Consider the following 26,865-nt stretch of genomic DNA (forward strand, 5'->3'; position numbering starts at 1 on the left):
GATAAAATAGCAAAGTTCAGAGGAGGTAATCAGAGTTAAACTGTTTTAGTGTCTAACTTTAAATCTACACATCAACATTTTCAAGTTAAATATTAAAAGAAGAAAATTGAGTCCAGATGCTTCAAGCAAGGATAAATTTTCCATTCAATCAGGATTGTAAAGTCTGGAACTCCCTTGAGAGGGCCTGGCCAAGAGGAGAGGATTAATAATTCTCTGGGGGTACTTATCACTTCCTTTGCTAACAAGGTTTTAAGTTGCCTTCTCTAAATTATGATGTTGTGGACTTTTTCAAATCTCTTCAGAACTTAAAATGTCTTCCCACAGATAGTTTCCTTTCTCTCTTCTCCGAGTGCCATCTCTAGCAGGCAAATGCTTTGACACTTCTTGAAAATGAGCTAAGAACCATCCCATTGTCCAATCATCTTTCCTACTCCTCATCTCCTGAGTGTTAGACAGTCTGTGGAGAGTGGTGAAAGTGGCCACAGAATGTATCCGGGCCGTAGCTTATTAAAATCTGTAAAAACATATATTACACTCTTCTCAGTCCTTGCCTCTAGTTCCACAGTATTCATTCCCCAGTACAGTACTTAAAACAGTCTGAGAAGGTCACGTATTATTGTATGATTTTTTTTTTCTACGGAGGTCAGATCATGATTAAACATAGTTGTGCTAAATCATAAGTTCTTGATAACCAACATAGGTGAAAAGGCTTTATTTAGTTTAAACGTTACAACCAAATTCAGTTTGTATGGGTGACACTGAAAAAAAGTCACGGGCAACAGGGATACAAACATCTCAGTTTTGATGCCACAGACAAGGCACAAAAATAACTGGGCAGGTGACCCTCATGAAGTAGCTTTCTGACCTTTCTTTGTCCTATTGTTCCTTCTATTCCCTTTTCCTTTATTCTCGCAAGGAAAATTCTCATTGGATAGTGCCTAATACCTTTATTAACAGAGTGGCTTTTCTGAAAGCCAAGATAAGAGGCAAGCTATTTGTGTCTCTTCTAGCCTCGCCAGAAGAAATGGGCCAGACCACATGGGCCTGTATCCAGCCTCACCAAGAAACCCTAACAAAACTTTTAACTAAACTACTGTATTGGCTTCCTCTATATCTGGCCCCTCTCAGTTCTACCTAAAATCCCCCAATGCAGTGAAGATGCCAGATAGTTCATTCCAGGCAGGTCACCCCCAAGCCCTGGAATTCTGAGTCTAGATGAATTTGTAGTTTGGCTCAGAAATTACTCTTCAGGATGGATTCTAAAATCTGAAGCACATTTTTATTAAAGCCTTTTCCCCTCCAACGTGGCTAATGAAAATGAAAGTCTCCTTGAGTAGAGCTGACTCCGTCTTAGAGCACCATTTGAGGACCGGTGCTTGGGAGGGTGAGGCAGCCACAGTGCCTGTCCCTATAGCTTCACCCCAGTGATGCCATGACTGAGCATCGCGTCCAGGACTCTTCTCCCCAGATGTTGGGATGATTCCACTCCCATGGGTATTATAGGAATTGGAAAGAACCCTCGACAGTCAGAAGGCCTGGCTCTATGATTTAAAAAATTGTTTGACTATAGGCAAATCACTTAGTTTTTTTCAGCCTCAGTTTTACATTCTGTTTAATGGGACCACTACATCCACCCTGCCTCTATCACAGCGGTCATTGTGAGGATCAAATGAGACAATGCATGTGAAAGTGGTCTTTAAACAGTAATACACCATAAAAATAATACAAACTTTATTTTTATAGTGCTAAAGCTCAGGCCACTGCTTAAAGCAGCTCTGCACTCTTTGCTCCCCTCTGATGTTAAAAGTCCCTTATCCGGAGCTTCATTGAACAGCTTCCCAGGTAAAGAGGAGGAAGAATCCTGGCAGGAAAAATCTAGGCACTTTTTTCTTTAAGTATCTGGCCCCTATTTCGGTGAATTTGGATCCTACATCCTATAAACCAATTTCAAGCTCCTGTCAGATTGTGGCAGCATTTAAATCTGATGTTGGAAGGATTTGTAACATAGATTGTATTATTCTTGCCCATCCCACTTTGGGTCTAAAGGCAGAAGTAGGAGATGACCAGCCAGGCTGATGATTTGAATGCTTCAAAAAGTGATTTTTTTTTTGCCATTTCCCCAATGGTCTCTTTTCTTTCTATTCATGCTCTAAGTTTTGCTCAGAATGACATCAAGGGAATGAGAAAATGACCTGTAATTCTTGTTGTCAGATCTGAGATGGTCACAACAGGCTCTCTATTCTAGGACTGGAAACATCTGGGGCAGCCCCCTGGGGCGTGCTCCTAGTGCGCCTTTCTGTCTGCCTTGCACAGTTCTCCTACTCTCGGACCCTGGTGAGCCAGTCAACACCATCAGAGCCAGACTGCTGGAGGCTTTATCATTGCTGGCCCCAAGGGAGCAAGAGCGACCTCACCAGCACATCGGAAGAAAAAATTTCGAAGCCTGAGGAAGCCTCAGGACCAAGTGCTTGGGGCACATGATGAGGTATGATCTAGCGTAAGATTTTCCAGATACATGTGATCACAGGACTCTCCTGAAATGCCTATTAAAAATACAAATCCTAGCTCTAGACCCATCCCATCAATATCCCAGGCAGGAACCCAACAATACATTTTTAACAGCAATCAAGTAATTCATATGGTTAGGCAATCTGGGGAAACACTGGTTCAGTAGAAAAGACCTTAGAGTCTAAAGACCCAATTAGGTTTTTGACTTCACTAATGGTAGTGCTGGTTTATTTCTCCCTCTATACAGAAAAGAGGGGGTGGGTTACAACACTATCTGTAACCTCAGCCTCTCTCAAAGGCTGCCTAAGGTCTGATCAGATCACCTATACGAAGTCTTTCAGACTAGTTAGAAATATTTACATATGTGGCTAGGTTTTTTTCAGCATGGGGTGCCTTGGGCTAGAGTGGCAGCCACTTCCCACTGTGCCCAGTTTGCACAGTCCCGTGCCAGGTGCAGAGAAGAGAGAGGAGAGGCTCATCATCTCTGCAAGATGTTCTCCGCGTCAGTAAACGTGGGCAGCAATGCTCATGGCTGCAGAACTGAAGCCCTGGAGAAGCAGACGGAGAGCTCCCCCGTAAGCACTAGGTCCAGCAAACGTTCCTAGCTTCCTCACGAGTCTCTAGAGAAGTTCATCTACCTGCCACCTGCATCCATGCCCCCTCATCCAACACGTCCCTGACTCAGCTGTGACTCACAGGCAAACACTGTCATGCATCATCCCACTGGGACCTCTGCCTCTCAACCATCCCCATCCTAGCTCACCTTTTCAGCTCAGACTTTTTAATATTGGCTTTTCAGATCACTGAGCATATATTTAAATAGGATGGATGTACAAACACACACAACACTTAAATATCAAAATATACCCATTTAAATTAAAAACCTTTAATTCTCTGGGTTTGTTGTAATTTATCCATAGCAACAGTTCATATTATATGCATAAAATCTCCCAATTCTTTCTTGGGCATGTCTTATTTCCTCTATTCAATTGCAGGGTCCCCATGGACAGAGACCATGTCTTACACAGTCTTATCTTGTACTCCCTGTAACACCTAGGAAGGAAGCTCACGTATAAGCGGGACAGACTGTTTGGGGGAGCAGAAACAGAAGGATGTGCTGAGAAAAGCCGGGGTGCCGAGGAAGGCCAGCTTTGCCTTTACTTGCCCAGTCAGCCTTATCTCCTGTCCACATACCCAGAAATGACTGTTTTCTCTCTCAGCTGGAGGCTGGAGGTCTGAGTGATGTATGCAGCCCTTCAGAGGACAACCTGGTCCCATCTCCCCAGGTTATTTCAGTAGCCTGTTATCATCTTTGTTTTCTTTATTGTCTGTCTGTAGTTTTGTTGTCTTTGGAACTGCAGGTTTCCAATTTTAATAATTCTTTCCCATGGCTCCCTTTGACCTTCACCAAAATCATGCTTGCCCCCGGCTAATAAAAGCAGTATTTTTGGTCTCTGCAGCTGGTGCTATGGGGCTCTTTGGTGGTGAATAACCTGACACAGTGCTCAATATAAAGAGAGAATCGCTACTGCAGCTACCCAAGTTTCTCTAAAATTGCCTGAGCAAGTTGAAATCCAAAGCTGGTGACTAAGAAATAACGTTTTAATCATCTTTTCCATCGGAATCAGGGCCCAAAAGGACAGACTAGACCTAAGGTTTCAGAGGCCAGGGACACCAGCAAGTCTAAAACTCAGCACCAGGGTTATGGCTTGTGTCTTCCAGCCCTTGGAAGTGCCGGCACTGGGCTGAACTGTTCTCCTGGTTCCACTCACAAAGGCCAAGGCCACTGTGAAGTCCTTTGGCAGGGCAATTCTCCCCCGAGCAATGATATCAACTCATCCTTCTGACCCTCTCCCAGCCACTTCTTGATTTCATTGCACACACAGGACTGGTTTGGAAATGCCATGAATTAAATGGACACCAATGGAATGGTACTCTGAGAAAAGGGCCTAGCTCCAGTCAGATGGTTCTGGAGAAGAGCCATGAGATGCTGAAGAAGAAACCTTCTTCAGAGGTTGTCCATGGATCCATAGATAGAGGATGGACCACTGCTGGGAGCAGAGGGATAGTGAGACCAGGCATCATTGTCCTCCAGTGATTTGACTCAACCATGTATCCCACCATGGTAGTGTGGGATGAAAAGCTTTGACAAAAGTCTATCAAAGAAAATGGAGACTGAGAGACACCTAAGGTTAGATGGAGTCAGGGTTTTAGGGCTAAACATTCAGACAAGAAGAAAAAGTCAGTTTTTCCTTGAAGAGAAATGAACATTTAAAGAGTGCACCAACTTCTCATGCCTTGAGTAGGAATCAGCAGTTTGGGCTGGGCTCAGCTAGGCAGCTCTTCTGTTGGTCTAGGCTGGGCTCACTCATGTGTCTGCAATCAGGTGAGAGTTGATAGGCTGCCAGTTAGGGTGATGGGGGTAACTGGGCCCCTTTCTCTCATCATGCAGCAGGCCAGCCCAGGCTCATTCACCGGTGGGACTGCAAGGTTCCCAACAGCAGCAAGAGAGGACGAGCCCCCGGCACAAGAATTTGTCAAGTCTCTGCTTGTGTCACATCTGTTATGGGACCACTGGCCAAATCGAATCACATGGCCAAACCCAGATTCAAGGGCTTGAGAAACAGACTGCACCTCTTGATGAGAGGGGAAGAGTTTGTGGCCATTTTTCACAATCTATCTAAGTTACAAAATCCAGAGAGATCCAGCTTTGGGATGTAGGCGAAATCTATCATCTAGGCAAGGGTGGGAATAGGAAGTGCTCCTTCCTGAGAAAGCAGTATCCCTCATCTCCCAACCTGGCAGCCTGGTGAGGCCCACGGATGCCCGCTCCACACTTGGATGTCCTGGAAGGATGAAGCTGGGATGGTAGGAATGACTCATGGTAGATGAAGTATAAAACACACGGAAGAGCCAGTGGAGTCTATGGGGGAAATGGCCCATATTCAAAATATAATGAGATGATATATTCTTTCCTTTTTAGATGCTTTCTCATTCTTCTCTATTTTGTATTACTGGTTTTTCTCCCTCTTCTCTTTCATGTGTGTACTTTAAGCATTTGTCAAAAGGCACCTGATGACAACCTAATCAGAGTGCAGAGGGAGGCGGGGCTCTGTGCGCGGCACCAACCTGTGGAGAGTCCAGGAGAGGGGAGGACAAGGAGAGCCCTTGATGGTCAAGACTCAGACGTCACTGTGCTGAGAGGGAAAAATCAGTTTATGTTCTCAGGACGGAAGAAGAAATACCACTGCGACAGCTCTTGTTTTGTTCCAGCCACTCAAGAGCGGTCGTTCAGGACAGCAAATTGACGTCACTTCTGTGATTGTGCAGCAGGTCCCCATCACTGAGCTCACCATGGGCCTGATTTCAGTGTAACCACAGTCACTGACTACTGACTGGGAGGTGATGGGGCTAAAAGGTATACTTTGCCTGAAGCTACCCTCCCCTGTCAGTGAAGGCCTTCTAACGGCAGTAATCAATTCTGTGGCTAAACACAGCACAGGAGGTATAGAAAAGCAGACTGCAGGCATAAGTGTTATCTGGACATCAGCAGTCCAGAGCTAACTCCCTTTCAGAACTGGAAAAGGAATCCTGGTGTGGCTAAGGAAGGAGACCGGGCAGGATGAACTCTGTGGGTGAGAAACTCCATGTGTGGGAATGAGCTCACACGTAGCTGTTTTCTTGATAAGTTTCTCAAACTAGTTAGATGGACACTGAGCTTTGGAATCAGCCTCCATTAAAGGCTGCCCCCACCATCCCTTGCCAAAGCAAAGATCAGCAAATCTTCCAAGGTGGTGGCCAGAGAAGGTCCCGGGCCTGCTGCTTCTCGGATTTGTCTTGTTCCCGTGTTCTGCTTCTGATTTCTAGTCATCCAGAGAGTTGTCTTGAAAACAAACATCAGACCACAAGGGACATCCTCGTTGGAAAGTCACTCTGGGGGAAGAGCAGAAAGACCCTGATTAAAGAAACACAACAGATAACCCTTGGCCGAATCCACACCTACTCAGAGCCTGGCACACCTGACTTTTAAGACATTTCATTAGGCTTGTCACTGCTGTCCCTTAACTGGTGCCGAGGCCAACAGACATCTGATAGAATTTAGTTCCATGGTCACAGAATAAGTACCCCCCCACTACGCCAGCCTTACCGGTAGCTACATACAATGTTTACAGCTCCACCACAGCTAGTGTGGACAGTGCACCATAAACTTGACATCATCTGAAAGTCCCTTCCCTACTCACAGTGCTTTGGTCATTGCAGTTTTTTATGAAAAGACACTTAATTTTTCGGAGGCGTTAATAATCATGTCAGAAGCTTTTTTCTGTTCATGTTCTCTCCCCATATCATACACCAAAGCAAATGTCCTGCTTGGAATCATGAGAAAAACAAAATGTTGGGAGAGGCAGGGTAACTGAGGAGGGTGCAGAAGCACCCGGGCTTGGAGAGTGGCCTCTGGAGCACAGAGGCACCCTGGAAACCCACAGTGGACATCTGTGATTGTCCTCCAACATTTCTCTGAGGTCCAGAGCTCACGTTTGGGGGCTGAGGGATGGAATGGGCTGCTCTCGGCACTTAGGGAGAAAACAGTAAAGTCTAAATAACAAACCTATGCAAGAGACAATTGGCTGGGCAGGGACTGAAATATTTCCTTCACATATAAAGGACATAGTACAGTTTACATGCAATAAGACGTCAGAAAGAAAAAGAAGTGAGCTGTCCTTCATAAATACCCATGGCCACTAACCTTTTCAGGAATGTGGACTCTGGGGCATTTGATGCAAGTTACAAACCCTCACGGCGGGGGGTGGGGGGGATGTAGAAGAATGCACAGATAAGCATGTATAGAGCATAGGTCAGATCCTGCACGCAGACCTCAGAAGCCCACCTGAAGGCCTGTGGTGGTAGTGACCTCTGGAATCCCTGATGCTCAATGCTTCTTAGAGCTGGTCATTAATGTTCTCTAACACGCTACACCTACACACCTGCTACTTCTGCCTCTTTTCAACGCTCCAGGGTCCCACGCTCACTTACTTCACCTGGTCCTGGATAGAGGGAGGTGGACGACAAACCAGCCTAACGCGAGGGCCTGCTCCCTCCACCTGCGCCCCGACCGGCGTCTGGGGCAGGGCCCTCCGCTCTGCTCTCCTTCCTCCCCAGCCCCTCGGCCCCTGGACAGCGATCGTGCCCGCTGGCCCCCCGCCCAGCCCCCACCCCGGAGGCTGCCTGGGCCTCACCGTCTTCTTGGCGGGCTCCTTCTTCCTCTTCTTCTCCGAGTTGCTGTGGTAGGGCAGGTCGCGGCCGCGGAAGGACGGGCCCCGGCTGAGCTCGCGCTCGCTGTAGGGCGGCAGCGCGTCGTCGGGCGCGTCCTCCTCGTCGCCCTGGGGCGCGCCCGCCTCGTAGGTGGACGACGGCGACCAGGCGTAGTAGGAGGCGCTGCGCGGGCCGAGCTGCGCGCTCAGCTTGGACGGCGTCTCGAGGCTGCCGCCGCGGCTGGCGCCCTCGGGCCGCGCCTGCCGCTCTAGCCCCGCGCCCCGGAACGAGTGGTCGTACTTGGGCGCGGTGCCCGGCGTGCGGCTCACCAGGCGGGGCAGGTGCGCATCGTCGGGCGGCCGCCGGCGCGGGGGGCTATAGGACCAGCCGCGCTCTGCGTCGGTCAGGGGCTCCCGGCTGCGGCTCCGCTGCCCGTAGTACTCCTCCAGGGAGCCGTCCTGGTAGAAGGCGCCGTGCGCCCGCGCCTCCGAGCGCTCGAAGCGGCTCCCGCCCCGGGCCTCGTGGTTGTTGCCGTCCGCCCTGCGGGCCCGCGGGCCGTAGGAGTCGGCGAAGGCCGCCAGCTCGTCCATGGAGACGGCCGGCACCCCGGTGGCGAAGTTCTTCCGCGACAGCATCTCGGATTTGGAGCGCTGCTGGCTGCGGGCAGAGGAGGCGCTGGTCAGTCCAGGCAAGGCCGAGGCACCGAACACCCGCCGTGCGCGAGGCTGGCAGCTCGAGCCGGGATCTAAGGGCCCCCGTCGTGCCTGGGTCCTCGGTCAGGAGACCGCAGTCCCAGCTACGGCTCTGCTCCTGGCTGCATGAATCACCTCCGGCGCCTCTCACGCCTCAGACTCACAGACAACAGGGTCAAGGCGGCCGTGCCCATCTCGTGAATTGGTGTTAAGGATCAAGATGGGGTTGGGTGGATAAAAATACTTTGTGACCTACACGCTGCTGAAACATGCGTGGGGCCTTCTTTTGGCCATTATGATGTGACCTCTGGTTGACAGCCTCCTGACTCATCCCCACACCCTCTAAGCCTGCGTGGGTGATGTGGCCTGTCGCACACACAGCTGTAGCCCACGGAGTCCCTGTAATATTTGGTGACAAACAGAGGCCTTTTCCTTCCTCAGAGCTGAGGGCAAGTTACCTCTTGGGGTGGCAGGCAAGGAGCCTGCAGTTGGTACTCTGAGAGAAAAGCACTATCTACTGCCCTTCAAGATACAGGATAGGTGAGTGGGGAAGGTGCTATCAGTGGGCATTGGCTACACAAAACTGGACACACATCTTGACCCCCCACATTCATTGGCCCTGTGACCCTGGGTAAATTCCTTAGCATTTGTAAGTTTCAGTTTCCCCAACTTAAAATGGGGACATTAATAGTACCTGCCTTTTAGAATTATGAGAATCAAATGCAACAGTATAACATGTTTAGCATTTGACATTTCACAAAACAAATGATCAAAACTGATGGAGATGATAGGTGGGGTTTTTTTTTTTTTAGAGCTTATAGGATAAAACATATATGAGAAGAGCAGAGAAATGTTAACAAGGTTCATTAAGGGGTCTAGAGCACCCTCTTCAAAGAGCCTTGAGTGATCACTTCTGCACATGGTGTCCCGAGTGTCCCCTTGCTTAACACACGTGGGAAAGGGATGTTCAACACAGAGAGAGCCCATAGAGAGATGTAGCAGGATAACCTAGAAGGGCAGGCAGAGATGCTGTCGGATCACAACAGCCTCGGATCCACCCTGCCTCCCAGCTCCTGCCCCCTCACACCCAGCACCAGAGCTGCCCCGCCATAGCCACCTCCACCTGTGCCTGAAGCTCTCCCGGTCCTCTTTGTTATACTCCATGGCCGAGGGCCCCCGGCTTGCCCCACTGCTGCCTCCCATGACGCCTGACCAGTAGTCAGGATTGCTCTCCAAGTCCCCGGACACAGGGAACTGCTTGCTTCGCATCTGATGGTAAGACTGGCGGAAACTGCTGTCTTCCTCATGCAGGGAGCTGAGTTCCGAGATGGTGTTGTTATCTGCAGGGACAAAAACCAGGCATGACAGAGCTTTCTACCTGCAGACCGATTAAGGGCTGAGACTAGAGGCTTTGGGAAACTCCCACCCGAGGGCCTCAATCCTGTCTGCGGTGGGTGTAGACCTGAACTAGTGGTGTTTGTGTTCTTAGCTCAGCAGAATTGGCTCCAGCTAGAAGCCCACTTGCCTGCAGAGAGGGAGGCTTCCTACATGCTCTTGTTCTTGGAATAGGAAAACAATTGTTATTGTTCCACCTAAGGCAGGCTTCCCAGAACTTGGGCTCTCTACAGCTGGTCTCCTCCTAGTACATCATCATCCTTGCTCAAATGTTTTTCCTCTTCTTGTTTAATTCGGTGATGAGCCATGATGACTCCAGGCATGAAGCAAAAGGGGCAAAAAGAGAGAGAAGCCACAGATCCCAGCATCTTCCCTGCTGTCGGCTGAGTCCCAAGATGAGGCCTTCAGAGCCAGTACCGCCCCCTGCTTTAGAGGCACCCCATTCCAGCCTCCTGCAGCTGTGCCCCTCCCCACAGAGCAAGGAGTCCACAGGGCCAAGAGGATGTGCACACCTAGTGGCCATCCACCCCCTCTTCTGGATGTTCACCCAGGAACCTGAAATATCTTCCCCAGATGATACCAAGTCCATTTCCAGGGCCTGAGTAGACCTCTTCACTCCCCAAAGAGTATTCCAGGTGTTTGTGGCCATGGGTGGCCAGCACAGCTGTATGGAGGTGTGGGAAGAAAAGGGGAAGGTTGGGCTGCACTTATGGCTCATGGGCCTCCACTTATACTCAGGTCCCAGCCCAAAAATGCAAAGAGGGAGGGGATGGTCACAGCCTTCTCATTTCCTAGGGTGGCCCCTAAGTAGCTTTTCACAAAAGCGCTTGTGAATAAGGACCAGAGTCACAATCTGGAAAGAAAAAAAAAAAAAAGAAAGAAACTTTATTTATAAAACTTTGAAAGGGGTTGAATTTCACATGACTTACAAAATTAATCTAGTGAATCTATTTGTAATGTAACTGAATCCATTTGTTTTCTAAAAAGCCTTTGAACTTCAAAATGTTATCAAAATCAACATTTATAAGGTGTAGGGCCTGGCTGCCACGTGGGAGGTAAGCTGAGATCAGATGTGGGAAGCACACACGTGTGTCTCGGGTTCCCCGTTACCTCATCTCCTCCCTTTCCCCAGCAGTCCTCAGAGCAGCAGGGGATTTTTGCTGGTTGCCACCCATGAAGGGATGGGAGGGCCTCCCCCCACAGTGTAAACGCAGCCTCCTTGTCCCGTTTTACCAGGACACAAGGATCAGCCAGTTTTGAATTATAATCTAATTCTAAGCCTTTTCTTCCTCGTACGGAGAATGGACTAGTTCGTGCCTCTTTTAGAAGAAAACAACTTAGATCCTATTGATTAATAAAATCTAGAACCTTCCTTTTCTCATGATGCCAGTGAATTCCAATCTCCCGGGAACCACACAGAAGAGAACTTTAAAACTGCACCAGGTGTGTTTATTGAAAACTTACATTATTGGCTCAGAACTTTCCTTAAGCTTCCAGGATTAAGGGCCATTTTTCAATTCTCCAGATAGTAAGGGCCAGCTCTGTTTCACCATTCTTATGGTGGATGGTCTAGGCTGCATGTGGCTCTAAAATTTCTGCCACAGTGAACATGAACATCAACATTCCCCACTTCACAGACACCTAATAATGGCACTCTAGAGCAGGACAGGCGAACGTTTTCTGTAGAGGGCCACAGAGTAAATATTGCAGGCTTTGCAAGCCATACTGTCACAACCATTCAGCTCTACCATTGCAACTTGAAAGGAGTCAAAGATAATACAGAAATGGATTGGCATGGCTGTGTTCCAAGGAAATTTACTTACAAAAACAGGAGGTGGAACATATGTGCCCTTGGGAGCTGTAGTTTGCTGATTCCAGACTAAAATATCCCAAGAGCAACCCCCTACTTACAAGGGGCAGGCAAATGAGGACCACATGGACTGGGAAATTCATGGACCTGACCCTGAAACTCCCATTTCTTACAGAATCTGTTACTTCCTTGCTGCACCCGAAACTATGAGACTTATTTTATGATGACATCTTCAAGATTGTCCCATGTCTGTGATCCCATCCCAGGATTTACTTTGCTCTTCAGGAACAGAAGCTCTCTAAAGAGAATTAGATTCCTACTTCATCTCTGTGCAGTTACTGTAATGTCAACCTGCAGGTTCCAGGAGCTCTGGGTCCCAGTTCTGGCATTGGCATTGGGTACTGGCACTGGCTACTTTCCCTCTCTGCCTCCCTTTTGTCCTCTGTAAAATGAGGGAGATAGATTCAACAACCTCAGTCTCTTCCAGCTCCAACATCCTAAAGTCCTAAGAGCTAGAAGGCTGTGGTCTTTGAATAGAAACCACCGCTGCAGCCATGGCACCCTCCACAGTTGGCTCTAAAGTTTCTGGTTTAACAAACGAGCACAAGACAGGAATCAGAACATCTGGGTTCTAGTCCTGATTCTGTCATTTCAACCCTCTGGGCTTCTGTTTCCTCATCTGTCAATCCAGGCCACCCCCTGGACTCTTCCTTGGTCATTACCTTATGGCCAGCCAGCCCTTGGAGATGACTTTAATCCAGGCAGACAGGAGACATCACCTAAACTGGGATCCACCCTTTATTTTTAATCTTCATTTTTCACTTTTTCTCTGAGCTGTGAGGTTCACGGATTTCCTCCGCGGGCTCTTTGTCCTTGATCTCTGACTATCTCTGTCTCTGTCCCCTTACAGGGATCCATGACAACACTGTTACAACTAGCTTGTCAAGTGCAGTGACATCTGCATTCCTGACATTCCAATCTGGAGATGGTCTTTTTATAGTCCATGTGGTGGGAGGAGGCAGGAATGGATGCAACTCAGACAGGATGAAATTAGAATTGCAAACTGGGAGGAATATGTTGTCCTTAATCTGAATAAAGCTCCCCTAGTCTGGGACTGTTTCCCCAACAATGCCATCAAGTCTCTGGTTGGTTCCAAGGCGAGAAGGGTTCAAAGAGAGAAACCTAGTGACCTCACTCCCATGCCTGCCAGCACCCCCTGATAAGTAGCCCATCCATGTCAGACCTGCCCTGTGCTGCCTCTCATGATAGATGGTAATTTGGAATCCACCCCAAAGAATCAGCTACGTCAGCTGCAAAGTCTCCAAGGGCTGTGGGTAAGTTAAGGGTTGGGGCCCTGCCACCCACAGACTCAGTAATTAAAACGTTCTTTTGACAAGAGCGGCAGTCTCTTTGCTTGCCCCTCAGTCTCTGCTGCTGGGCATCTCAAAGGAATGTAGGCCTCTTTTTTATGAGATTCACTTGGCAGACTTGCTCTTTCACTTTCATTGATACAGCAAGTCGGCAGCTGGACTGTCGTTCAATGCTAGAGCCTTTCACGTTGGAGAAAACTGATACTCAAGCTTCCACATCTTAAGTCATCATTTTGAATATATTTTAAAAGGAGTAGTAGGGAAACGGTGTTTTAATAAAATATTTCTAACCCCAGGATTGCACAGCCCCAGCAATACTGACTGCCCCATGGAAAGACACAACAGAAACCAGGATGGTACATGATTGCGCTCTTCTTTTTTCTTAATTCTATTATGGTTTCTTACGGGATACTGAATATAGTTCCCTGTGATTGCTCTGCTCTTTACACCAGAATCCCTTTTTTCTTTCCTCTCTGTACTCAAAGCTGCTTTCTTTAGGGTGGTGTCACCAGCACCCCTACTAGTTCTGACCCTGAAAGCACAGGGCTGCCCGTGTATGGTCCCCCCCATCCCCCATAGCGTGATGCACAGATCACATAAAACTAACTGATGCTCACATCTGCCTCTCATCCTTCTGGCTGGATCAAACTGAGCCAGCTCCTTCTCGACATAGTATAGGACCTTCATGGAGTCTCTCTCTTTGTCAGCTTGGATCCGGTAACCTTTGCGAACTGTTGAGAAATGGACAAGAAAGTGAGCTGAAAAAAAATCAGGAGAAGGCGGCTTCCATTTATTTTACCAAGTAGAAAACATGAATCCCACTTATAACAGCTTTTTTCGAAATCACCCAGAAATATAGGGCTGGCCAAAACGTTTGTTGGTTTTAAGTAAAAGACATTTCTCATTTTCACCAAGACCGTTATTGAACAACGTATTCATTAACTGAATGAGCTTTTTGGCCAACCCGAGAGTAACCTATTTTTCTATCTATGGAACCATACCTGAGATCCCCTTTATCAGGTGGTGCCATTGGCGTGCAGGGGCAGCAGGTCAACAACAAAATTCTAGTACAGTTTGTTTTTAGTCATTTGTTAACCTCTGCTTCCTACCTCCCGACCTCTTATAGCTCCACTTTAATCTCATCTTCTCAACGTCTGGGGGAGTATACTCACTGTAAAAAAAAAAAAAGACCACTTTCTAGACAAGGGACTCAGATCACTCTACAGTCTGAGAATCATACCTTCACCTGGTGGAAGCACATGTAGCTTTAAAACAGATACCCAAACGTCAGGGACCCTGACACCGGGGGCCTAAAAGCCTCTAGTTGCCCAGGAGGTTGTGCAAAAATTCCATAACTCGGTGGTGCATAAGAGCTAATATTAGATTACAGGCTTTATACGCATTAGTACAAAATAAAATGCAAAATACATGGATTACTAATTATGGTTCCATTATTATTTCTTTAGCGTTTTCCTCTTAGGAAAGGGAATACCATATTTTAGACGTGATTAATTCCACCTGCTGCTGTGTGGTTACAGGCAGGTGTTATTCTCAGGGCTCAATAAAAACAAAACTAAAGGATGAGAGAGAATACCATCTCCTACATTCGCATCACTCATTGTCAGGGACAAAAGCTGCAGAAGTCCCATATTACTCAAGCATCAGTCTAGTCTAATACCAGCCCCAAGAGTGATGAGACACAGGCAGGTCTAACCTTCACAGATAAGAGAAAGAGAAAACAAGAAAGAGTGAAAGTAAGGGATGGGGACAGAACAACAAGGGAAACAGAGAACACGTGTTGGGCCCTGAAATGTGTTAGGTACTGTGCTAAATGCTTTACAGGGACCTTGGCTCCTCACAACTACTTAGGGAAGTTAACTGTTAGTAGCCACACTTCATGGTTGAGGAGACTTTGGTTCAGAGAGGTTTCATAACTTGCTCAGGAATAAGTGGTAGTGCCGGGACTGGAACCATGTGGTCTGATTGAAGCCCAGCCATACTGGGCATCTTGCCTCTCTGGAGTCTAGGAGCAGAGGCAGTATGGAGAGGAGAGGAAGACAAAAACAAAGAGCCCAAAGTAGGAAATGCTCTTAGGTGTGCCATGGGCAGTGTCGTCTGAGGCACGGTCCTACCTTCCAGCCCATCAGGACTGTATAATGGGTTGGAAGCAAATGACCCACCTCCAATATTCTCTGTTCCCAGAGTAGGGCAGATACCATAAGTAACCACGTGACTGCATGCACCTCGGGAGAAAATTCTGCTTTCTGCTCTGTGGTCATGTTACCTTGGCTGTGGACAAAGCCCCCCACACAAGCATGAACATGGAGATTAAAATATCATCTTGCACAGACTCTAATCAGAGCCCTGGCACTGAAGACTGGGAAGACGCCCACACACCCATTTGCAGGTGCACTGGTTTTCTATATGAGAACAGGATGGGCAGTCCACATTCAGCTCCAAGTGTGGAATTACTTAAAAAAATTAATGAATCTCAGCACACGCTTTTTAGTGACACCTTCTCCCAGAGGTTAGATCCATAATCCCTGTGCAGAAGCAATTATTAGCAGAAATGATTTTATTTATCAAGCTACACACTTTTCCATCTCTGCAGAGGCGTTCACAGAGTAGTACAGACAGTTCAATTAAAATGCAATTATCCCACAGAACTGCTGTGTCTGTTCTGAGGCAGTTATGTCTGATGGATGAAACACAGGGCTGGGAAGTGGGGGACTGGGCATCTTGTAGGCATGCCACTGGTTTATGGAGGGACCTCAAATAAGTGGTGACCTATCCAGGACTCAGTTTTCATGTCTATAAAATACAAGTAATACTTCTTACCTTTTAAACAATCTCATAAGGCAGAGGAGACAAATATATAAGCCAAAACGATTTTTAAAAAAAAGGAAAAAAGGCGACAACAAAGACGAAATCAGTGGAGCACTTTGAGTTTTTGTAATTATTGGGGCAGCTCAAATGTCACCTCATCCAAAAGGCTTCCTTTTTCTCTAGCTAGAAAGTTCTCTCTCTATCCCACTAACTTACAAATCATTTACTTTGAACTTTCATCATGGCCCTTAATATATTCTCATTTGTTTCAAATGATTTGTATAAATGTCTAATCTTTCCAAAAATCATTGAGTACGCACTTAAATGTTTGTTTAAGCTGAACTGGGGCCAGCCTGGGAATGGGGGTGCGGTTAGTGCTTTCTTTAGAAAGAGTATTTGCAGTAGAGTCTCCTTCTCTAGACTGTAAACTTCCTGAGGTCAAGGACCAGTTCTCTGTTAATCTCAGCATCCTTAGCACCTAGCATAGAACCTGGCACATTGCAGACACTCAAAACACAGGTGTGTTTTTTAATGAAGGAAGGAGGGAAGGAAGGAATGGAAATCAAGAATAGAAACTATATTACAAAGAAATACAAAGTAAGGCAGAAAAGGCCATTTGGTGGTTTTGTTGGAGAATTTTGAGCAGGAAGGGGAAGGCTTGAATGGTAGCTTGAGGGAGCAGCAAGGTTTAGGTAAGGTTTCTTTTTGTTTGTTTTTATTGATGATTATCTTTTTAGTAAAAAAAAAATGGGCATGTTTATAGGCCTTAGGGAAGGGATCTAGTCTACTTGCAGCTGTGGCTTTATCTAGGTGTCCTTCATATGTGACCCCTGTTATGGCAAACATTCAGTCATACTGAGATGAAGTGGGGAAGGGTACTGCTATATGGAACAGTGTACCGGCTGTCCCCTGGCGGTGAGAGATGGCTGCCACCCGCGCAACAGCTGGAAACCTCTCCCTTAACTGCAACTTGGACTGAAGCTTAGATTGCTTTCTGTGTCATTATAACAAATTACACTCCTCATTATGAGACAGATTTGATCATGGACGCATAGGTTATTATGCCCCTGAAAAGTTACAGTAACTATTTACAGCCGCAAATGATGATGGCCACTTCCCATTTCAGTAGTCATTATAAAGAGATAACACTGTACTAGATACTTTCAGCGTTGATTTCTCAGTCACACCAGCTCATGACTTCAGAAATCTAGATCCCTCTACTTTGTTAAAAAGGACAGAGGAGAGTATTAATATTTAGACTTTAGAGGCATCATCTATTTGGTTTCAGTGGCTAAAAAACCAGGCGCTTCTCCCTTTAAAAGGTGTTGTTTTGTTTTGTTTTTAATAGAAAGCTGTAAATTCGATTGGGAGGCACACTTTATTTGTGGTAGAACCTGGCTCTGTGTCACATATATGCTCAGGAGCATAGAAAACACCAGAAAAACCTTTCTTGATCCCTCCAAGCAGGTAAGACTTTTCCTCCTCTGAGCTGGCATCAGAGAACAGTCTTATCACGTGCTCCTTTCTATTTTTCACTCATTTTATTTCCATTCACAAGCCCCCAGAAACCACTCTACTGGACCAGAAGCTCCTTGAGAGAAAATTTGTAAGCATTCATCAAGTTTCTCTTGATTTGAAAACAAATTTAATGGTGTCAGGCTGATTTTTATCTGTAATTTGTCTGAAGATCAGAGAACTCTCTGATGTGTGGTGATATTTTAATAAGAAATGTCCTACATTATTGGCCAAAGACCAGCATCTTTTGGAAAATGACTTTTTTCCTGGTGATGATTCCGTTTAGGGTCGATGGATGATTTATTTCTCTTTTGAAGTTCGGTCTGGTCCACATCCTTTGGTTGGTGTGGCTTTTCATACTTCAGCTCCTCTAATTTATCAGCCTTGTCAACTTTGATTTTTACTGGAGAGGGAATATTGGGATATTTATTTTGATGCCAAACTATAATTTCAAAAATTTTTATTGTTAAGAGATTTGAGCTAATACTTCTGACCCAATTAAGGCTCAACTATATTTCAGCTAATTCCTCCTTTAAAGCCAAAATCCAATTCGTAAAACTTACAAAAGAAGTCTCTAAGGCAGATATCCATGGATATGGCCTTGTTCTTCCTGTCCTATCTTAATAAGCTAAGGAAGGCTGTTTATGGATAGTGGAACAGCTGCCAGATTCCACCCGCAGGGTGACAGCAGCTCAGTTGTGGGAGAAGTGATGCTTAAAATTTGCATATTCTCTGTATACATACAGTAGGCATATATATAGACACACATCCTTATTAGTTTGAAAAATGACATTTCAAAACCCTACTTGCCTATTCGATTCTTTTGCAAGAAGGATGAGTGGAGACCCAGGTAGATGTGAAAATAAAATGGAATCAAGCAAGGGAAGAGATAATTGCATTAATCAAGGTGGGAGATGATGGCAGCAATGACTAGGATAGTCGAGCGGAGATGGACCAATTCAAGGCTATTTTGTGGTGCATCCTGAAGGACTTGGTGACCAATAGGATGAGAGAAGTGAGGGAGAGGAAGAGATGAGGATTAAGTCCCTACTTCTGGCTTGGGTTTATGAGGTGGATAACGGTGCCATCCCTGAAATAAGAAACAAAGGAGTTGGTTTGAGGTTGAGAAACAGCAGATTAATTCCATTTCCTAGTTAAAGGCTGAGTTGGAAATGCCTGTAATACATTCAGGTGGAGATGTACAGAAGGCAGGTACTGAGGAACAGGAAAGAGAATGGATAAAGATTGGCAGTCATCAGCATGTAGATCATGCCTGAGACCATGGACTGGATAAGGTTTCCCAGGGAGAGGACCTCGGACAAAAGAGGTACACCAACATCTGGGGGATGTGCAGAGGAAGAACAGCCAGCATATAGTGAAATAGGTAGGAAAAACCACAAAGTACAGTGTTGAGGAGGGCAAAGAAATATGAGTGCGTTGTCAGGGGTGGCAAGTGCTTTTGAGAAGTCAAGGGGGCAAGCTCTGAGAAGCATCCATTCGATTTAGCAATAAGGCGATCTTGGCAAGAGCTGGTCTTTGGGGTGGGAAAGCAATAGCAAGATGGAAGTTAGTTGAGGAGAGGAAATGGAGACATTAAATATTCAAAACTCTATCAGGGAATTTGGCTGTGAAGAGGACAAAGTGGATAGGGAAGTCGCATCAGAGGACTATAGGGTTTTTGCAAATTGTTGTATTTTAATGGGAGAGATCTGAGTGTGTTTTGAATGCTGATAGGAAGGAGTCACTAAAGAAGGAAAGGCTGGAGACATGAGGTGGGAATGGAGCGGGGTATGGCGATTCAGTAAAGAGAGAACCGTGACAAAGCTGAAGGGCATGGGTCCAGAGCAGGGCAGGAGGAGACAGTCTTCCTTTTTTGTCACAGGGGTAACGATAAGGGCTATGAAGCATGGCAGAAGGAATCAGAGCGCCTCTTATCTCTCTCCCATTCCGTAACTTAACTGGCTACACTATACATAGCTCATCAAAGATGTCTTTTCAACTACACAGAGTGTTCAGAAGAGCATTGTGTACAAATGTAATCTGAAAAATTATTGTTGCTAGATGATTACCCTAAAATTGAAGGAGCATAAAAATATAAAATAGGCTAAATTTACATCTTTATAAATCAGCATTTCTTAACACTTCTAACATTCTTTAAAGAACAATCTACATGGAACATTCGCTTAAGCTACCTTTCTTAAAAGCGAAATAGCCAAATGCCATCAATAATTCTGGTGATGGGACCATGAGTACAGAAATGTGCCTGGTGGGGATCAGGAAGAACTCACTCCTGCCTCAACAAGCCAGATAATGATAACATGAGCCAGACTAGCTGTGGTCAACACTGGTTGTGCATCCTCCTCCTTCTCCTTGCTATCAGAATCCTGACTTCGTTCATTTCCAAGGTGAATAGGTGTATTGGCCTAAGAGATGAGTCTTGGTTGGTCCAAGCCAATCTGGTTTAGGAATGGAGACAGGACACAACTCTTGCCAATAAAATGACATGGAGAAGTCTGCTGGACGGGGAAGAGGCTTCTGGAAAAGTTTTCCTCACTCTTGAGAAAAGGAGCACAAGGAAGAAGCATATATTTTCCATCTCTAAACACATTTAATATCTGGGATTATGGCCATCATCGTGGAATCTGGAGGGGAGCCAGCCCAGGAGGACAGAGGATGCGTGTGAGATGCCAGAACAAAAGATGAAAAGAACAAAGTCCTTCAGTGATACCGCCTGAACTGCTCCATTAACCCAGAACCACCTTACCTTGGAATTTCTTGCTATGTGAAATAATTTTTTTTTCTATTTTTTAAGCCACTTCTAATTGCAATTGGTTAGTATGGCAGGATGGAGCCCAAAATGACTGAACTGCAACAAGCAGGAACTAGAAAAAGGTTGCAAACAGGAAAGAAGAAGTATTTGCCATTCTGTGAATAAGAGTGATTTTATTATGAGAATCCATTCAATAAAAAGTAAGAGGGAAAGGGTTCTGGTGAGAAGGAAGGAGAAAGAAGATTGGGGGGAAAAGGCAAGCTGCAAATAGAGCATGAGACAAGTCCTATTAATGCCTCTTTTGCCCACCCCATCCTTCAGGGAAATGGACTGTATTGTCTTTATTTCTCTAATACCCTGTGTGTCCTTGATCATTAACTTTTCCTTCTCAGTCTGTGACTCATTCCCAATCTCAGATGTCAGAATTCTACTAATAGTTCCTGAGAGAGAAAAAAACACAAATACCAGTTACTCACTGAGGATATCCACTCCTTCCAGGGTGGAGCACTGACAGTTCATTAAATGGGCTAGACTTTCTTTCCCGCTCCTCACTGAAGGCCGTGCAGATACCTCCAGGGGAGAAATGTCTGTTTCACCAACCCAAGTGGCTCATTCACATCGAAGGATTTAAAAATCACCTCTTAAATGTACTACATACACAGTTCTAACCTTTACTGCTCTGTTGTCCTGTTCAGATGCCTCCAGGAAAGCGCCATTTTAATGCCCCCGTAGTCCTGTTACCCCTGCCTATAACCACGAATTCATCATGCCCTCAGCGGGGCTAATCTTCATCCAAATAAACCCTCCTGACCAGTTATTTCATTTCTGTCTAGGATATGCAACACGAGACCACTTGGGCTCACCCTGACGCCTCCTGACATCTAACTGCTTGCTCGTTCAAAGCCTCTCTCAGGTGTATCCACTCATTTCAACTCCCATTGTCTCCATCAGCATCCAGACACTCACGCGTCCCACCTGAAATGCTTCAATCACACCTCAGCTGAAGGCCTCCGACTCTGCTCTCCCCTGCTTACCACTGGCTTTGTCAGCAGGTCACCTCCCCCCTCAGGACCCTGCCTGCAGTGGCTCTCCTTTGCCATGGCTCCCAGCCCCAGCTCTTCTGGAGGGGTTTCAAGGCGCTCCCCAATCTGGCTGCACCATATTCTTTCACTGTCTTCTAGTCACACAGACAAGCTGGACACTGGCAACCACATACACTGTGTTCTTTTAGCTCTGGGCTTCCACCATGCTGGCCCGTGTGTCTCTGCTTTCCTAATCCTTCTCATTCCTCTAAGGCCCAGCTCTAATCTCACCTCTTCCCCGAAGACCTTGTAGCCATTCCAGCTCTTTCTCTCTTGAACTCCCAGTACCATACGTTTTAGCACCTAATTGTCCTAATAAAAGTCCATTCTCTTTCCCTGGCTGAGTCATACTGCTTGTTAGACAAACTGAGTGTCCTAGACTTCTGGGTGTTCCTCCAGTACCCGGTACAGTCCTGAGCACTAGGTAGAGAAGAGAGAACTATTTCTCAACTGAACGATCAACATCCAAGGGGTAGCTTGCCTCTTTTTCTTATGATTTTAGTTATTGAGGGGCCTGGGCAGGAAGCAAGGGGCAGCTGTGTCCTGCAGCCCTTGGAAAGCCTGACATGCATTCCAGGAGATATCTGATACAGCTGGCAAGATCCCGTTTCCAGAATAGAGATAATCATTGTCCAAAGAAGCATCACTGAGCTGATGGTTCCTATCAGCAAGGAACCAGAGTGGAAGCCGGGCGGGAGCGTGGGGCAGGGCAGTCTGGAACTACATTTACCACTGTGGCTGCCTCCAGTGGAGTCACTTGGTGCCAGGGGAGGTGGATGCGGCTTGTCCATCAGCATGCCAGATGAGGGGGCTCCTCCCAAAGGGACAGAGGGGATGGAGTAAGGGCCGGGGACACCGGCGAGAGAGGGAGGGTACCCGGCCTTTGCTGCTTTCCCTGCTTCATACACTGTGGAGGGAGATGAAGAGCAAGAGAGATTACATCATCCCACCCTCCACAACCCTCACACCAAAAATCCCTGAGGATGCGCTTAAGGGAGCTCCTGGATGTGGGCACAGGCATGGGCGTGGGCACGGGGGGTGTGTATGTGTATGTGTGTGTGTGTGTGTGTGTGTGTGTGTGTTTGTGTTTTCTACTAGGCCTGAATTGATTCATTGGAACCACTCTCCCCCACTCTCTTGGACTCCTCCAGCAATGACATAAGGAATTACAGTGTTTAGTAGTACCTGGCAACTGAGTAATTAAGTGGTGCTGGGAGCTGTCACAGCAGCCTCCCCTGTGACAGCCGCAGCCCACTCTTAACCACATGGTCTCCAGGCTGCCTCAGCCGCTCTGGAGGAGGCCTGGCACTGGGGTTGCCCAGGGCCTCTTCCAGGAGGCTCCTAACCTCTTCTAGAGAGGCAAAGCCAGCTGTGAGCTGACACGTGGCCCCGATCTGTGAGCTCAAAATCAGAGTAAATAACCTGACTTCTCCCAGAAACTGCTTTGTTCCTAAGGATACTAAAGATACACATCGTGTCTCTCTCCTTCAAGATGAGTTTGGCTTATGGCAGGGGTGTCAACCTTAATGCCTACATGGGCTTGGCCAGGGAGGTAAAACTGTGAATCCCCAAATGAGGACTAGCTCCTTTGTGGACCATTTTGCCTAGGAGTAAATACAACTCATCTGTGGCTGGGTGGGACCCAAAGGCTGTGGTTTGCAAACGCCGCTGGTAAAAAGAGGAGTTCTCTGCACGCGAGAGGCATGACCAGGGAAGGTTTCCTCTGGTTTGGATGCCCAAGGAAAGGGCAAAAGCCTTACCCCACAGCTTCACCATCCTGAACCTGCCCTTCCTTTCATCAATAGTGTCAATGAGAATGCCACATGCAGGGGTGACAGGTGTAAATCAAAAGCATGGAGAGGTGCCTGTAGGTGACAAGGTAAATAAGAATGGTCATCTCAGGAAGCCGGGGGCTCCCAGCAGAGGAGAGTCTGGAACGATCCCTTCTGGGGTGGAAGGAAAGGCGGTGGAGAAGGCACTCAGGGCACATAGCTGTCTGATGGAGAGGTGACCTCTCTCTTGATGGCTCTGCATCTCCCGACTCATCACTGTACTCACAGGCCTGCGGGCAGCAGCAGGAGTCTGGACAACACGGGCAGCGGACGTAGCAACAGCAGCTGTGAGGGCAGCACTGGCACCAGCAGATCCCCACCAGGACGAAGAAGAGGAAGACTCCCAGGATCACCAGGCCAACAAACACCCACTCTGGAAGGATGCACAGAGAAACCCACACTCGAGGCGGCCCCCTGTCGGGACAGGCGTCCTCCCTTCGGTGTCTCCATGAGAGGAGTGAGTGGGAGCGACCTGGGGGAAGACAGCATCTCGAAACAGGGCACAGAGCCCCCCATACTCAGGAGGGACTCTGAGAGTGAGAAGTGCAGACACTCCCAGGGCTGGGGAGTGGAGAGCAGGGAAGGTTGCCTGAGTCATACTCAGCACACAAAGCGCTAGGGGAGTTTCAGGGCCGCTTCCTGGGGAAAGGGCTTACCTTACCGATTGTAGTGTCACAACAAGTATGGGACAAGAGCAGAGAGACTCCTGGCTGGGGAGGGGGGAATCTGCTTGCTGAGCTATAAAGTGGTAGGTCCTGTGAACACACATCTTTTGTAGCCAAGTTAATCTTGTCCCTAAAAGTGTAAGTCCTGAGAAAAAGTCCTCTAGATCTATAGGGTCTAAATCAAAACATATTTAGGTGGTCCAGGTCCCTTATGTATTCATCTGCTTTCCCTGCTGACCGCCTCTTAACACCTTTCCTGTACTCAGCATCAGGGCTGAGATCAAAACCATTGGCTAGAGAAAACTAGAGACATAGGCTCTGACAGAGAAGATGCTGTCCCCGTCCCCCGAGACTGGTTTGCTCACACTCAGGATGACCACGCTGCACAGCCAGCATAACCATGGACTAAAGCGGCTCAGGCTGGGATGACTGGCGAGGCTCACCTGTGTGTCTGACCACGTTTGTTAATGTGCTGTTTTCACAGCTCTGCCAGGGGCTGAACATGAATTGAATTCATTTGCCCATCAAGAGATTAAGAGAAAGGGAACAAATATCATTTGGCTTAGATAAAAATGACTGTGGCCCTTGAGTGACTTGATGTCATGCTTCTGGGACTTGGCTATAGGACCCAAGGTCCCATTGGGGGCCCGGGACAGACTGGAGTGAGCCTTGATTTCCTTTCAAAGCAAAAGATAAAAGCGATTCATCTTGATTGAAAACCATCTACCAAAAATCCCTTTGCAATCAACTTCAAGTACACATTGTTTTGTTGGAATTTTAGTTGTTAAATATTCCTTCAATAAAATGGAACACTCAGTTGGAGCTTGAGACGATGACATTTTGGTTCTATAAAGGGTTTTGTGGTCATGATAAAGTTATTTGATCTTTGTTTAGAACATAATTTCCTCAGAGAGAAAGCAAACAACTTACTTTTCCTGAATGGTCCTCCTCACTCACTCATCAGAAATACATTCAAAATAGCCAGGTCACCCTCTATTCAGGAGGGAAGTGAGAAGGCCTCGTGCCCAGCTAGAATGTTCTGGCGAGCATTCTTGCTGAGGACAGTAGACACCTGAGGGCTTTGGCCTGTGCCTTAGCACTAACATAACACCACAATGTGGCCTGAGATAGATACGGGCCCTGAGGATTAGATGAGCCGTGTGGTGAGATGGCTACGACTTGGGTCAGGCAGTCAAGGATAAAAGACTGGCAGGTTATCTTGGAGAAACAAAGAATGTTATCCATGAAAGGATTCTTGAAGTCAAAAGGGAGAGAAATTCAGGCGGCCAGGACCAGATATGAAAGATGAAGTAACTTTCCCTTGAGACTGGGGGATAGAACATCTAGTTTGAAGCCATGCAGTGTAACATTGTGTTTTTTTGTGATGAACAAATGCGTACAAATTGACGGAACTCTGGATAAGGCGGATCACAAAGAAATATCTATTTGTGTCCTTGGGATCCACATCAGTAAGAAGACTGTCTGTGTTGGGGTTGGCCAGCTGGTGGGAAAGGATCAGGAGAATTCACAGGAGAATAATTAGTGAAGCTCAACTGTGAAGACTCTGGATGCTTCTTCAAACTCAAATCAAGTCAAAACCAACCGCCAGGGTTATTTTGTATCTCTCCTTTGCTCTCAATTAGTAGGCAGCTCTGAACCCTTTGGCAGAAGCCCTCCAAGGCAAGACTGAACCATACCCTTTTCTATTCCCTGCCTTTGGGTATGTCCTCTCCCATAGTTCATTCTTGTTTCTCTCTGATCCTCCTTCCATGATGGGCTATAGCGCAGCATCAAACTGACGTTGGCTTGCCTAGCTGGTACGTGCAACAGAAGCTACATAAAAAGGCAGAGGTGTACATTTGGTACAGATGTCCTCATTGACATAGGGTCCACGGACCTCAGGGACTTTAGGGGCCAGGAAGCCCCTGAAATTGTATGCAAAGCAATGGAGATCTGTAAATGTATACTTTTCAACGGATGAGGGGTACATAGCTTTCAGAAGGTTTGAAAAAATGTTTTGATAAAGTTATAAACGGTAATTCACGGTAACACGGTTGTACACTAATGAATGGGTAAACATAAAACTTAGGGAATAAGGAATGCAGATAAATAACCACTCTGTTAAAGATACTCATAGCTATCTGGGTGCAGCTGAGATACTGAGATTGCCAAAAGGCCTGCATACCTGACACTGAAGAACTGGGTCCCCATCTCAGCCTATTTTTAATTACCATTATTCTTTTAGGGCCTAGTAACAGAAGAAATACAATTTGAAGGCTCTTCCAATGGGCTTAGTTCATCCTGGAAAATACCACAGACATATACAGACAAATGTGCAAATAAATGAAAGGAGCAATTAGTAACTAATGCGGAAGCCAGACAGATGGAGGGATAGCAAATTACGCAAATATAGAGTTAAATGACTGAATACCTGGCATAATCTCCACAGCAAAACTGGGCAAGAGATCAGCAAGCAGCCCTGTCCTGCCTAGAAGAGGTGGAAGGAAAAGAAGAAGGAAAAAGGTTACTCCAAAGGAAAAATGCAGCCTGAAGCCTGGCTCCCGTTGGCACCATCCCTACACGGGGCCACTGATCCACGCTCTTTGTGTCGTGAGACACACATCACCAAGGCTGGGCTCCGTTCAGAGAAGGACCTTCTCCATCAATCTTTGGTAGCCATCTAAGTGAACTCTGCACCTAAACCAGGCAGAAGCAGAAATAGAACTTCCTCTCCAACTACTAAAGAAGGAGGAAATCTCTGCTTCAAATATGAAAAACCCTGCTTGAGCAGACTGACACATACCATCTCCATTCATTTATACATCCTACTCCACACATATTATTGGAAAGTCAAACCCGTCTGTATCCAAACGTTCAACCTACATTTTCATACATCCATACACAGTCCCATGTCCATATAAAAACAAAAGTACGTATTTGGTTTTAACTCCGAATTATCTCCCTACATGATTCTATTTATAGCCTAAAGATATTTCAATGATTAAAGTTTTCAAAAGAAGATAAAAGAGAAGATAAAGCTAGATCAGCTACACACTCTTCGACACTCCTTCTGGCTTCAGAAATACTCTGTACATATGTAGATGGTATGGCTTTTCCATATGGCGCCCACAGCTGGCATGGTATGGACCC

At 46.6% G+C, this 26,865-nt stretch overlaps 1 protein-coding gene across 1 annotated transcript in view; it reads right to left on the reverse strand.

Moving 5' to 3' along the window:
- Positions 1-683: 683 nt before the first annotated feature.
- ILDR2 (immunoglobulin like domain containing receptor 2) overlaps positions 684-26,865 on the reverse strand; it is a 61,449-nt gene continuing 35,267 nt past the window's right edge. Inside the window, exons 4-10 of the mRNA XM_057729391.1 lie at positions 26,147-26,203; positions 23,277-23,423; positions 21,949-22,125; positions 13,643-13,756; positions 9,574-9,790; positions 7,743-8,415; positions 684-6,441 (exon numbers count right to left, since the gene is read on the reverse strand). Coding sequence (XP_057585374.1) covers positions 6,406-6,441; positions 7,743-8,415; positions 9,574-9,790; positions 13,643-13,756; positions 21,949-22,125; positions 23,277-23,423; positions 26,147-26,203 — 1,421 coding nt within the window. The 3' untranslated portion in view covers positions 684-6,405. The remainder of the gene's footprint in view (positions 6,442-7,742; positions 8,416-9,573; positions 9,791-13,642; positions 13,757-21,948; positions 22,126-23,276; positions 23,424-26,146; positions 26,204-26,865) is intronic.

The sequence above is a fragment of the Hippopotamus amphibius genome, chromosome 3, assembly GCF_030028045.1.
Source record: "Hippopotamus amphibius kiboko isolate mHipAmp2 chromosome 3, mHipAmp2.hap2, whole genome shotgun sequence".
NCBI classification, from domain to species: Eukaryota; Metazoa; Chordata; class Mammalia; order Artiodactyla; family Hippopotamidae; genus Hippopotamus; species Hippopotamus amphibius.